This window comes from Magnolia sinica, chromosome 6, assembly GCF_029962835.1.
Source record: "Magnolia sinica isolate HGM2019 chromosome 6, MsV1, whole genome shotgun sequence".
In the NCBI taxonomy this organism is placed as follows: Eukaryota; Viridiplantae; Streptophyta; class Magnoliopsida; order Magnoliales; family Magnoliaceae; genus Magnolia; species Magnolia sinica.
The window spans coordinates 9,894,316-9,906,740 of record NC_080578.1 but is presented as its reverse complement, the minus strand read 5'-3'; the positions used below and the strand labels follow the sequence as shown (position 1 = coordinate 9,906,740).

General features: G+C 42.5%; 1 protein-coding gene across 1 annotated transcript; it reads left to right on the top strand.

Annotated features, from left to right (window-relative positions):
* The first annotated feature begins 280 nt into the window (after positions 1–280).
* Positions 281–4,310, top strand: LOC131248218 (homeobox-leucine zipper protein HAT2-like). Its single transcript, XM_058248368.1, has 4 exons — positions 281–615; positions 1,100–1,389; positions 3,603–3,682; positions 3,837–4,310. The coding sequence occupies exons 1-4, from the start codon at positions 450–452 to the stop codon at positions 4,111–4,113; spliced, it is 813 nt and encodes a 270-aa protein (XP_058104351.1). The 5' UTR covers positions 281–449; the 3' UTR covers positions 4,114–4,310.
* Positions 4,311–12,425: the final 8,115 nt, after the last annotated feature.

Here is a 12,425-nt window from a genome sequence, read left to right as displayed (position 1 = left end):
TTCAGATGGTATAAAATAAGTCGAAAACATATCATAATTTGGGCCACACATGTATAATTAATCTGAACCATTGATCAATTTCTCATGACCACTTATTTAAAATTTATAAATTTGGCACACGGTATGATGATATACGTGCCAAAGTTCTTTAATTTCTTAATGAACAGCTACGATTCATAACACGTGCCACTTGTAATCCACGTGAGAGGAGAATGTGCTTGAGATGGTGAAATTAGCAATTCTCGAGGAGGAGATTTCTATATAAACCCACCATAGTTCTCCCCACTGTACTGAGAAAAAGCTGAAAATCCTTGTAACTCGCAGCCACCCATCTGCTCTCTCTCTCTTTTCCGCGGATTTTAAGAGGGGAAGGGAAAAGGCAGAGAGCGATTTCAGAGGCCGAAAGCGAAACCCTAACCCTAGAAAGAGCAGAAAGAAGGAAGGAAGAAATGGTGGTGGAAAAGGAAGATCTAGGGTTGAGCTTGAGCTTGAGATCTTCTGAGGATCACCGTCCCTTGCAGCTGAATCTCATGCCTTCGACGGCGATAGCGTCTACTGCTGCTCCGCCTTTCTTGATGCAGAAAAGCCCGTGGAATGACGTTTTCGCCTCTGCAGGTATTTGAAATTGATTTTTTTTTTTTTTGCTTTCTTCTTTCCCTTTAGGAATCGTTAGATCTAATGAGGAATCGGATTCCTATGCGTTTTGTTTTTTAAGTCTCGTCGGGTGGTAAAAGCATGTTCTCGAGCTTTTTTCACGATTCCTGAGATTTTGTTTCCAAAAAGCCGTATTTTTCAAAATCTTTTTTCCAGATCCGAACGATTTTAGCATTTTGCCAACATTTCGGAGGTTTTCAAACCGCTCTTTGTGGTTTCTGTTCTTTTTTCATTCAACCGATCTTAAGATGTCGTAAATTCTTGATCCGTTTATTAAAAAAAACAAAAAACAAAAAACCTTTGTCTTCCAGATCTTGCTGATCTCTAATCGATCTTCTCAAAGCCCATTGATTTCATCTAATTCGAAGACCTGTTACCTTTCTCAAGTACTACCTCTGCAAACTTCGCCTCATTTTTTCCCCCTCTTTTGTGTAAATGTTCGTAGGCGAGACGCGATTATTCCTGAGAGGGATCGACGTGAATCGGATGCCATCCGGAGACTGCGAGGAGGAAGCGGGCGTCTCCTCTCCGAACAGTACTCTCTCAAGCGTGAGCGGGAAGAGGAGCGAACGGGATCCGAGCGGTGAAGAGATCGAGATCGACAGGGCTTGCTCTCGAGGAATGAGCGACGATGAAGATGGAGGAGACGCTTCTTCAAGGAAGAAGTTGAGGCTGTCGAAAGATCAGTCCGCCGTGCTCGAAGAAAGCTTCAAGGAGCACAATACTCTCAATCCTGTAAGCAAAAGAACTCCCATCTCTTTCTTCCTGCTACTATTCAACATCTTTGCTTATTCCACAAGCGGGCGCATGTGTCACAGTGTGACACGTGCGTGAGATCTGAGCTTTTCGTCAGTTGCGATGCATTGTTTATGTTTTCTACAATAAAAATCAGGCCATTTTACGACTCGGATGCGGCGATCAGCATATCAAAACAAATGAACGGCAACAAAAAGTTGTGGCACGAAGCGTGAAATTGTCGGATTTTTAGGAAGAAGATCTAAGCAATATTTCAACTATGGAAAGCGCAGATCTCACACGTGTTTCATATTCGCACGCGTGGCCTCATGCGGATGTGTACGGTTCCTACACGCTTCTGGAATTAGAAAACGTCCCTCATTATACACTGCCCACGAGATTAGAAAAATGAAGGCCAGGCCATAGACATTTGTGTTGTGGGACCATCGTGGATGGCCATGCACCAGGAAGAATCTTGGACTTTTTTCCCGTCTTTTGGAAATTTTGGTGCGTGTTTTGACCATTCACGGTGGGGTCCATGAGATCAACGGTTTGGATCAATGAAAATGTGCGTTGCTGGAATAAATTGAAAAGAAACTGTTCGATACAATCGTCTGCCCGAGTATTGAATAGGATGTCGGGGGCATTTTCGGTAACATGAAATGGTATTCAGGGAGATTGTGCCATGTGCTGGCGTGCTTCTGCAGCTTGCGACCAAGACGCCCTAACACGTGTCGCGAGAAGCGTGCTGATCATTAGGTGGGCCCAGGTAACTCTGCTCATCCTGTTGGGCACGCATTTAACGAGTTACAATCTACGTTCCGGCCAGATTTAAGGCCTTAGACATGATTGTCGGGACCCACTTGATGTACAGCCAAAATCGTGAACACGTGCTGGGCGCCTGAGGAGCATTTTTATCGTGTATTTATGTGGGGAGCGTATTAGGCGTTGCCCGAGTGGTAGACTCTGAAGAGTTTCAACACGAGGTCTTGGGTTCGAAACCCATAGGTGGTGAAATCCCACTACAAGGTGTTACCTGGCCTGTTTCCCTTCTATGGGGTCCACCTCTATGATTTGTTGCATATCCACGCCGTACATCCGTTTCTCCACGCCATTTTAGAGTGGGGTGCCAAAAAATATGTGGATCCAAATCTCAAGTGGGCCACACCACAGGAAACAGTGGTGATTGAGTGCCTCACCATTAAAAATTCCAAAGGGCCCGATAGTTAGGCTTTCGTAATGTTTATTTCCCATCTAACCTCTTGATAATGTCAAGAAGATCTGGATGAAAGGAAATTAGAAACCAGATTGATCCGATAATGCTATTCCTCACCGTTTCTATTGTTATGCTCCACCTGAGATTGGATATTCTTATGATCTGGGGTCGGGTCCTACAATGAGACGGAAAACAGATGGACGGCGTGGATATAAAAAGAAATACATCAAGGAAGGTCCCACACGGGTGGGTAACAGCTAATCTGCTTCCACCATGTGCTCAGCACGTGTAGTCATCTTCAGTACGGAAATCGTAAGAATTTTTTCGTCGTTTACCGAGAAAAGGCAGAGGCATGAAAGCTTCTTGGTTTTTTGGACTGGCCTGAATCGTGCAAAACACGGAAGATCCGACTTGTGCTAACTGAGCGCGATTCAGGACAAACGTGAATCAGAACCACTCCGTCCGTCAGGCGCACTGCGACATTTCCAACATGGATGCCAAAAATCAGTCTAATCCAAGATGTAAGTGGGCCACAACATTTAACGGTGTAAAATCATCCATTAAAAGCTATAAATTCATGTGACGTGGCCCACACGAGACTCAGATGTCCTCACTTTGGAAGTGTTTATTCATCTGACTCACTAGCTGAGTGGATTTGATAACATGTAAAAACCGCAGTGGACCCACGCAATTTGGATGATTATAACAGTGGGACTTCTCATCTCAACTGTTTCCTGTGGTGTAGTCCACTTGGGTCCTGAATATGGACGGAGATGAATATCATCCACGTGAAATGGTTTCGTCCACGTCGTCACGCAAGCTTTTGTTCTTTTCTTAAAGGCTGATTATTCGCACACATCCTGAATTATTTTCATAGAATCGGATAGAAAACGAATGTTCCTCTGTTGCAATTTACTGACGACTCCGCGTGTAAGAGAGCTCAGCGACACAACATAACTAACTCTCCATTTTTCTTTTACCCTTTTCAAATAACCAGAAGCAAAAGCTGGCGTTAGCGAAGCAACTGAATCTTCGTCCCCGACAAGTAGAAGTCTGGTTCCAGAACCGCAGGGCCAGGTGGGTGAGATGAATAGATTTCTCTCTATATATATATATAGCTATATATATAGCTAAAATATGTTACTGTGCATTGGTAGAGCGTAATTTTGGAATTGAAAAAAAAAATGCATCTGAACTCGAACTGAAGCTCTTCTTTTCACTGGCAAAACAGGACGAAGCTGAAGCAGACGGAGGTGGACTGCGAGTTCCTAAAGAGGTGCTGCGAGAACCTGACAGAGGAGAACAGGAGGCTGCAGAAGGAGGTTCAGGAGCTGAGGGCTCTCAAGCTCTCCCCACAGCTCTACATGCACATGACTCCTCCCACAACACTCACCATGTGCCCTTCCTGCGAGAGGGTTGCCCTCTCCCACTCCTCCACCACTACTTCCCACCCTCGTCCCCACTTCCCCATATCCTCCCCCTGGGGTGCTCCCCCTCCTCGCTCTTAATAACTTTCCACCAAATGAGGATAGTTTGATCATTTGGCACGGTCCCTCCTTTCTCTCCCCTCGCTAATGATATGCTACCATTCTCTATGCTAACATCTTAGGTTGTAACCAATCTTCTAAAAAAAAAATGAATAAAATCTTAGTTTAAAAACCCCCGGTGAGAGGCCTAGAAGTGTAAGTGAGATAGCGACGCTACCCTCGAATTCGAAAAGGTGTGTGGGATACATGAAGCGAAGTTCGTAGGATTCTGCTTCGTTTTTCTATAACAATGGTGTATCTTGTGCATGGTTGGACTCTTTTTTCTTCTTTTTTTCCTACTTGTTACTTAGGTGGGGTGTCAAAGCAGCAATATAGATTTCATCAGCTTTTGACGTGTCTAAAAGCTTTATCTACTTCATATCCTTCATGTCTTTTATTATCTACAAGTTGTACGAGCCCATCACTTTTGACTACCAACGGGAGACGTTCGTTTGGCTTCGATTGTAAATTTGTTATTCTTTAGTAGCGACATGGACAAAGGAAATCAGACATGAAATCTTCAGATATTTTTCCGGTTCAAATTCCACCTTGTAGGCCAGGAAGTCTTACCTACAATTGTGGACCATTTTATATTAAGGTTTCCACTAGGGCTGCAACTTGGGGGTTCGGGTTGAAAAAATGCTAACCTGGTTTGAATTCAGCTTTGACACCTCAGGTTGGAAATCTGGTCGGGTTGCAGGTGGGGTCCTCTTGAGATTGGGTTGGAATTCGAGTTGACTCTCCACCCGACCCGACCCTTCCCTCCCAAACCCCTAGTGTCCGCCATGGATTTACATACAAAACCAATAATCCCTAATTGGACAATCAGAGACATTTGTATTTGGGGCGGTGAGATTGTATGGATTGATGCTCGTAAAGCTGAAATTAACAGGAATCAATGCATTTAGTATTACTAGTAAAATGGACGTGCAATTGCACCTGGGAACAGATCTTGAAAATGGCACCCATTGCACCTGGGATCAGATCTTGTATGCATACCCATTAAAGTTGTTAACGGGAGAAAATGACACAAGTATGATTGGGTTAATTCAGAATTTGCTCATGTTTCGTAAATGTGAGTTCGTTTTTTACTGCATTGTGACTGAAGATGCAGTGTGTGCCACCAGCTATTGAAGCCTTCATGCTGATTAATATCGTTTCTGTCATGGAGTCGAATGTTATGCAAGTGGCTGTAAGAAACTTGCGCTGATTGATTGGGTGCTTGTGCTCATCAATATCTGGGAATTAATTTAGGCCAATGAAAAGAAAATATTTCAATAGGCCCACATTAGACTCTTAAATTTCAAAATTTGCTTGTGTCCGTCAATATCTGGAGATGAATCTAGAACATTGAAAAGAAAACTTTCAATGGGCACCACACCATCTCCTTAGTGATTTCTATAAAAGAATTTGTTTGTTGTCTTTGTAATTTAGAACGAACAAGTAATGAAAAAAAAAAAAAAAGGTTCAAATCATCATATGTGTAATCAATATCAAATGTAGGCTTCAGTGGGCCCAGACGTGGGATGGATCACCAGTAGTGATAGAAGGCCAAACGAACTCTTCCACCCGTATTTGTGCTAAGCGACAATGTGCAATAACCAATTAATCCATGCTACATGACATACACTTATACCAAACCGCAACACCCAAAATTTGGAGCCATTGTGAATGAGCAGTGAAAAGCAGGGAAATATAAGCATAGTGATGGTTAAGAACAAAATGTTTAAGCATTATAGTTTCAATGGCACAAATAAGATGGTAAAGGCCTAATTGGGTACCACCCCACAACTAACATATTTTATTTCTTGTTGTATAAAAATTACCTCTTTAAGTTAGTTTGATGGTTAGTTTGATGAGCATCCTTTCAAAAATAACTAGATACCTTAACATTAGTTATAGCCATAATTTTTTACTTTTCTACTCTCTCTCTCTCTCTCTCTCTCTCTCTCTCTCTCTCTCATCTGTCCACATTATGGACAATCCATATCAAAGAAGGGCCCACATGATGATGGCCCACATCAAATATGGGCCTGCACGATGGACAGTCCACACCAAAGGAGGGCTCCACATGATGGGCAGTGGACATATAAGGTGGGCCCACATGATGGACAATTATCGTTGATGGTGGATCCACATTGGATGGCCCACATCAAGGTGGGCCCCCACATAATGGGTGGCCTGCATTTATGGTCAGCCCCTAATGATGAATGGCCCATATCTAAGTCAAGCCCCACAAGATGGATGGTCCACATCATGGGCTGTTGACATTGGAGGTGGCCCACATGATGGATGACCCATATCAATGTGAACCCACAAATGCATGGTTCACATCGAAGGTCGGCCCCTAATGATGAATGGCCCACATTGATGGAGAGCCCACATAGAAGGTGGGGCCCACATCAAAGGTGGGCTCCACATTATGAGCAGTGGATATTGAAGGTGGGCCCCACATGGTGGACAATAACATTGATGATGGGGGTTGATGACCCCATTCAAGGTGGGCCCCACATGAGGACAGTTCACATGGAAGGTGTCCCGCAATGATGAATGACCCACATCCAAGGTGGGCCCCACGAAATGGAAGGCCCACTTCTCATGACGGACAACCCACATAGAAGGTAGGCCTCGCAAGGTTGATGGTTAGATTCACCTGATTTTTGGGTTGTCCCAACTTCGTAGTAAGGTGATGCTTCATGATGCGGTGGACACCATACACACATCATGCTAGCCCCAGCCAAATTCATGTTGTATACAATAAGTTCATCCAACAAAATTGCAATTAACTGGCTTTTATGGGTATCTCACAAAAGATGAGGGTGGCATGTGTTGGGATAACCTGCTGGTCAACTGGCTCGACACATTTCTAAAGCAGGTTTTGGCGAAGCTCGATAGGTAGTGGATTGGGCTTGGATTGAACCCTCAACAAACTGACCTGCCTATATACCTTATCAATAGCTTATGGCAAATTACCCGACACTAAGTATAGATACATAAACCTGATGTATCTATGTTTGTATCTATCACTAATGGGGCAACGGCTAGTCATAACTTTAGTCCATATCTCATCCTTAGAACTATGGTCACTTTTAAATACTTTGGGGGTCCAAACTTAAAATATGTGGGCCCTTTTCTTTCTTTCTTTTTATTTTTTATTTTTTATTTTTTTTTTATTTTTTTTAATTAAGGGTTAAAAAGGGGGCATTTGGCATTTCTACTCTAATCTTGGGAGAGTGTATTCATTGATAATTGGTGTGAATTAATTAAGGGCGGATTTGGCATTTCTACTCTGATCTAATAACAACTTTTCAAATAAGAGCTACTCTAATAAATTCTTTTTGTTTTGGTTCTTATTTTAAATAAGCTGTTTTAATAAAATTATGTTTTTAATTTAAAAAAATCATGTTTAAAATAAACATTTTTGGTAAAATGTCAAAATAAGCTTTTTTAGGGACAATTAATGTTATTTTAAATATTACAACAATTCCATTGTAGGAGCAATGGAGACGATTGTTTTAGCGGACCTCATCACAATTGACCATGCCCAAAATGGCAAAAGAATGGATGGCTACAATCTTCATGTTTTAAAATATTTAAGCCATCCATTATGTCGGACATTGGATGTGGATCGTCCATCATATGAAGGCCACCTTTGATGTGAATCGTCTGTCATGTGAGCCAAACCTTCAATGTGAGTTGTCCATCATGTGAGACACATCATGCCCAAAATCAACCATAGGAGTAACTTGAGTCAAAACATTTCACGATTTCCTAACTTATAAATGATTTTATGGTTTCTATCTGGCCAATGTTCTAAGATTTATTTAGCTAATGGTGACTTCAAAAATCAAACGCATTATTTGCATCTACGTCACTCCACACCCCGCATGTACAACTGATAAGCATAAGTAAAAGTGACCGCTTGCCTAGCGGAGCATTCAAAATTGCTTATCTAAAGTAATTTACCGTCCAAATGCCCTTAAATGAGATTTTCAATATAAATCAATCATATTTTAAAAATTTCAAAATTCCTCATTCTTATAAATCAATTAGTTGAATTTTAGTTGCATGGTGGCTTGTAGAGCTGAGCACAGGATGAGTCAACTCATCCTACTCGTTCAGACCCACCTCGACCCAAATCGAGTGGGTGAGTCGATTCGAAACGAGTAAACTTCGCCTAATCCAAACTCAAACCGAGTCGAGTCCAGATCACCCAGTAACTCAACTTGACTCAACTCGATTCGAAATTCGGCTAGACTCGAGTTTGGGATATATATATATATATATATATATATATATATATATATATATATATATATATATATATATATATATATATATATATATATATATATCATATGGCATCCCTCATTTACTCTCTCTCTCTCTCTCTCTCTCTCTCTCTCTCTCTCTCTCTACTCCACTCCCTTCCTTATCTCCCGCACTCGACGGTCATAACCTGACAGTCACTAGCTTGGCCGCTCGTCTCAACTGAGCAGCTTGCCCATACGTACCAAGCCCATCCACTCACCACCTACTCTTGACGGCCACTAGCTCTCCAAATCAACTATTCAATGTAATTTTGTGTTCGGAAATACTTTTATTCCATGATTTTCATATATTCTTTTGAAATGCATCATGCTACTGTATTCTAATTTGTGGGTTTTGTAAAATTGGAATAAGGTAAAGTTGAATGGACCCAACTCAGTGCTGACTTGACCCAACTCGATCCGGATTAGTCTATACTAGACCCGGACTCAAATTGAGTCAGGCACACTGGACTTAGTGCCAAGTCAGGTCGAGTTCAAGTCAAGTCTATTTCAAATCTGAGTTGGGTTGGGTCAGCCCTAACTTGGTCCAACTTAACTCGATGTCCAGCTAGCTGCATGAATTTATCTGTTACTTTTTCTTGCATGAGCACTCCGGAAACGGATTGGCTACTCCCCCTGCCACCAGCCAATGGCTAGTGGTCGGTGCTCTGTGGACCCCACCATGATGTATGTGTTTCATCCATGCCGTCAATCTATTTTTCTAGATCATTTTATTGCATGAGAGAAAAAATGAGGTATATCCCAATCTCAAGTGCACCACATTACAGGAAATAGTGTTGAATGAATTTCAACCATTAAAAACTTTTGGGGGGCCATAAAAGTTTTGGATCAACCTAATCTTTGTTTTTTCCCTTCATCTGGGTCTGTATGACCTAATCAACATATTGGATGTCAAATAAACAGTATAGTGGCCCTCAGGAGGATTTTAATAGTGGATATCCAATTACTATTGTTTTCGTATGGTGTGGTCCACATGAGATTTATATTCTTATCATTTTTTGTATCAAGCCCTAAAATGATATGTAAAAATGAATGAACAGAATGGATGAAGCACATACATCATGTTGGGGCCCACAGAGCACTGACCAGTGGTAGGGGGAGTAGTCAATCCGTTCTCGAACGCTCCCGCCTCTCTTCACGCTCATGTGTAGCTTGTAGGATATGTCGGACCACTATGATGACAGTATCATATCTATCCTTTTATCTAGGGCTATTCACGAGTTGAGCTAGCTTGAAAAACTCGCTCGAGTCAACTCGGATTGAATGCCCGATTCGGGCTGAGTCAAGCTAAATATTTGAAACTCGAGTTGAGTTTGAGCCGAGTTCGACCATGGGGCATTTCAACTCGACTCGACTCGAAGCTCGATCTCGAGTTCGAATCGGCTCGAGTAAGATATATATATATATATATATATATATATAATATTTAACTTTTAAAAAAAAGTTAAAAGTAAAAAACTTAAAAAACCCTACCCCTACCTTATCCATTCTCTCTCTCTCTCCTTCTCTTTCTTTCCCTTGCTCTTACCTTAACCCTACCGAACAGCCCGCACGTCGCACGGCCGCACCCAGCAGCCCACCGGCCACCGGTCGTCATCTCTGCCCCTCTCTATCTCTCTTTTTCTCTCATTCTCCTGAAGTGTCCGAGCCAACCCACGCAATCGCATGGCTGCACCCAGCAGTCCACTCAGCCCATTCGGCCACCACAAAGCACAAAGGTAGGTGATTTTGTTGATTAATGTTTTTTTTTTAAAAAATTATTTATATTAATATAATAAATAATATATGATATGATTGTAGATTTTTTTTAAAAAAATAAAAATAAAAATTGGAATATGATTAATTAGGTCAGGTTGGGCAATGATGGCCGATGGGTTGGGTCGGGTTGGGTGGCAACAACAATAGGTTGAGTCGGATTGGGGTTTGGACTCGTTTGGGTCGGGTTAGGCGATGGGTTTGGGTCGGGTTAGGCACTGGATTGGGTCAGGTTGGGCGCTGGATGATATGAACAAGCTCGAGCTCGACTCGAACCACTAGCTCGACTCGAACTTGACTCGACAACTTGGGCAAACAAGCCAAGCTTCAATGTTGAGCTCGAGGCCGAGCTCAAGCTCAAACTCAAGTACAGCATGGACAAGTGGAGCCAAGCTTGGCCCACCTCGACTCGGCTCGATGTACAGCCTTACTTTTATCCCTTATGACGCCTCTTGTTACCCATTTACCCAAACAAGAGCCAGATTGAAAACTCAAGTGAGATACAAAACAGGCAAAAGTGTGAATGGGCTGCCGTCCATTAGGTAGGTCTAACCTTGTAGATGGTTCCCGCCAAAAATAAATCTGGTCCAGTCCATTTACCAGGTGGACTATGATGTTAGAAACAGCCCAACGGGTAGAAAACTTCAGCCAAGATATTTTTTCAGCCATACGAAAAGTGGCCCACCTGACAAATGGACCGACCGTATTCTTTGGCAAGAGCATCTGGATGGTAGCATTCCTTTGATGAATGGATTTGGATCTGATTCCAACATGATGTCACATGGACTATATCATGTTGGATTTGGATAGCATTCCAACATGATGGCAAGAGCATCATGTGTTTGAATATCTCTGTATAATAGGATGGAAACGGCCTGGACCAGAGCTAGCCCTGGCCTGGCCCTGGTCTCCTCAGGTGGACCACAAACGTACATTGATTAATCCACTCCACTCATTAGGTGGGCCACAAGCGTACACTGATTTAAATCGACCATTGCTCATTGGTTGATTTCAACAGTCTAGCTTGCCTAATTAGTGGACCGTCCTGATTTCATGTAGTTAGGATATTCTACACAAAATATGCATAAACTACTTTAGGCCCAGTAGTACAGGCCATCTGGACCATTCATCAATTTTCAGGGCCTGGCCCACCTTTCAAACCAATTTAGGGAATAGGCCAGGCTCAGGTGCGAGATCTGGGCTATGGCTAAATAATCTGGCTTAGAGCGTGTGCGTTTGGACGCATGGTTCGATTGAATCGCAGCCATTAGTTTTACAGTTCAATTCATTCGTGCAGCCAAACGCGCCTTTAGTTGGATTTTAATGAGATCGCCTATGTGATGGAACTCGGCCCTGGCATCATCATAGCCAAGAGCCTGGACCCTGCTACTACGTCGAGGAGTCCATATCCACCGTCCATTCTAATACTTAATCATGCTGGGGTATGTATTCAAAAGCGTGATAATGACATTGCTGTCTTTTAAAACCTCCCCGCATGTTACGCTAAAATAATTGCATTCCACAACCAGTGATTGGTCATAATCATCGATCTGGACCGTCCATTCAGTCTAAATCACTTCCCATCACCCAACTTGCAAAACTCATACCTAATCGAGTGATTCTATCCATCCGATCGATCTCTAATGAAAATGACCGGTCCCAATAACTCCTAACAAAAAACCCTAATCTTAACCATCCATTCGATCAGGCTTTTCTGGGTGCAACCACATGACAGTTGATGGCATGGGTAGGAATCCAATGGCCTCGCGTAACAAAAGTTTCTCATGCAGCCGTGTCCACAACACAATGGATAACCTGAGCAGAGAATTCTTTTTATTTATTTATTTTGGGAGTTGCTTGGTCCAAAGGGTGTTTAAATATTCCAAGGAATCAAAGGCATACAGGAATCCCATCCCATATGGAATCCCATCCCATATGGGAGAGTGGGCCATGTGATGTGTGATTCGCACGATATATATATATATGGAAATGGTTTTATTCCGTCGAGCTCATGGGAACTTCCCAGGAGGTTCAGCTGTGTGGGCTTCACCATGCATTTGATGAGTCCACTTTAAATTATGGGATGTCCCAAAAATAAGCCGGAACTGAGGTGGGCCATATCATCTAAAATCATATGAAGACTGCCTAAAACATATCAAATCACTTGGTGGGGCCCTCTTAAAATTTAGATGCATCTGAAACTTGGTC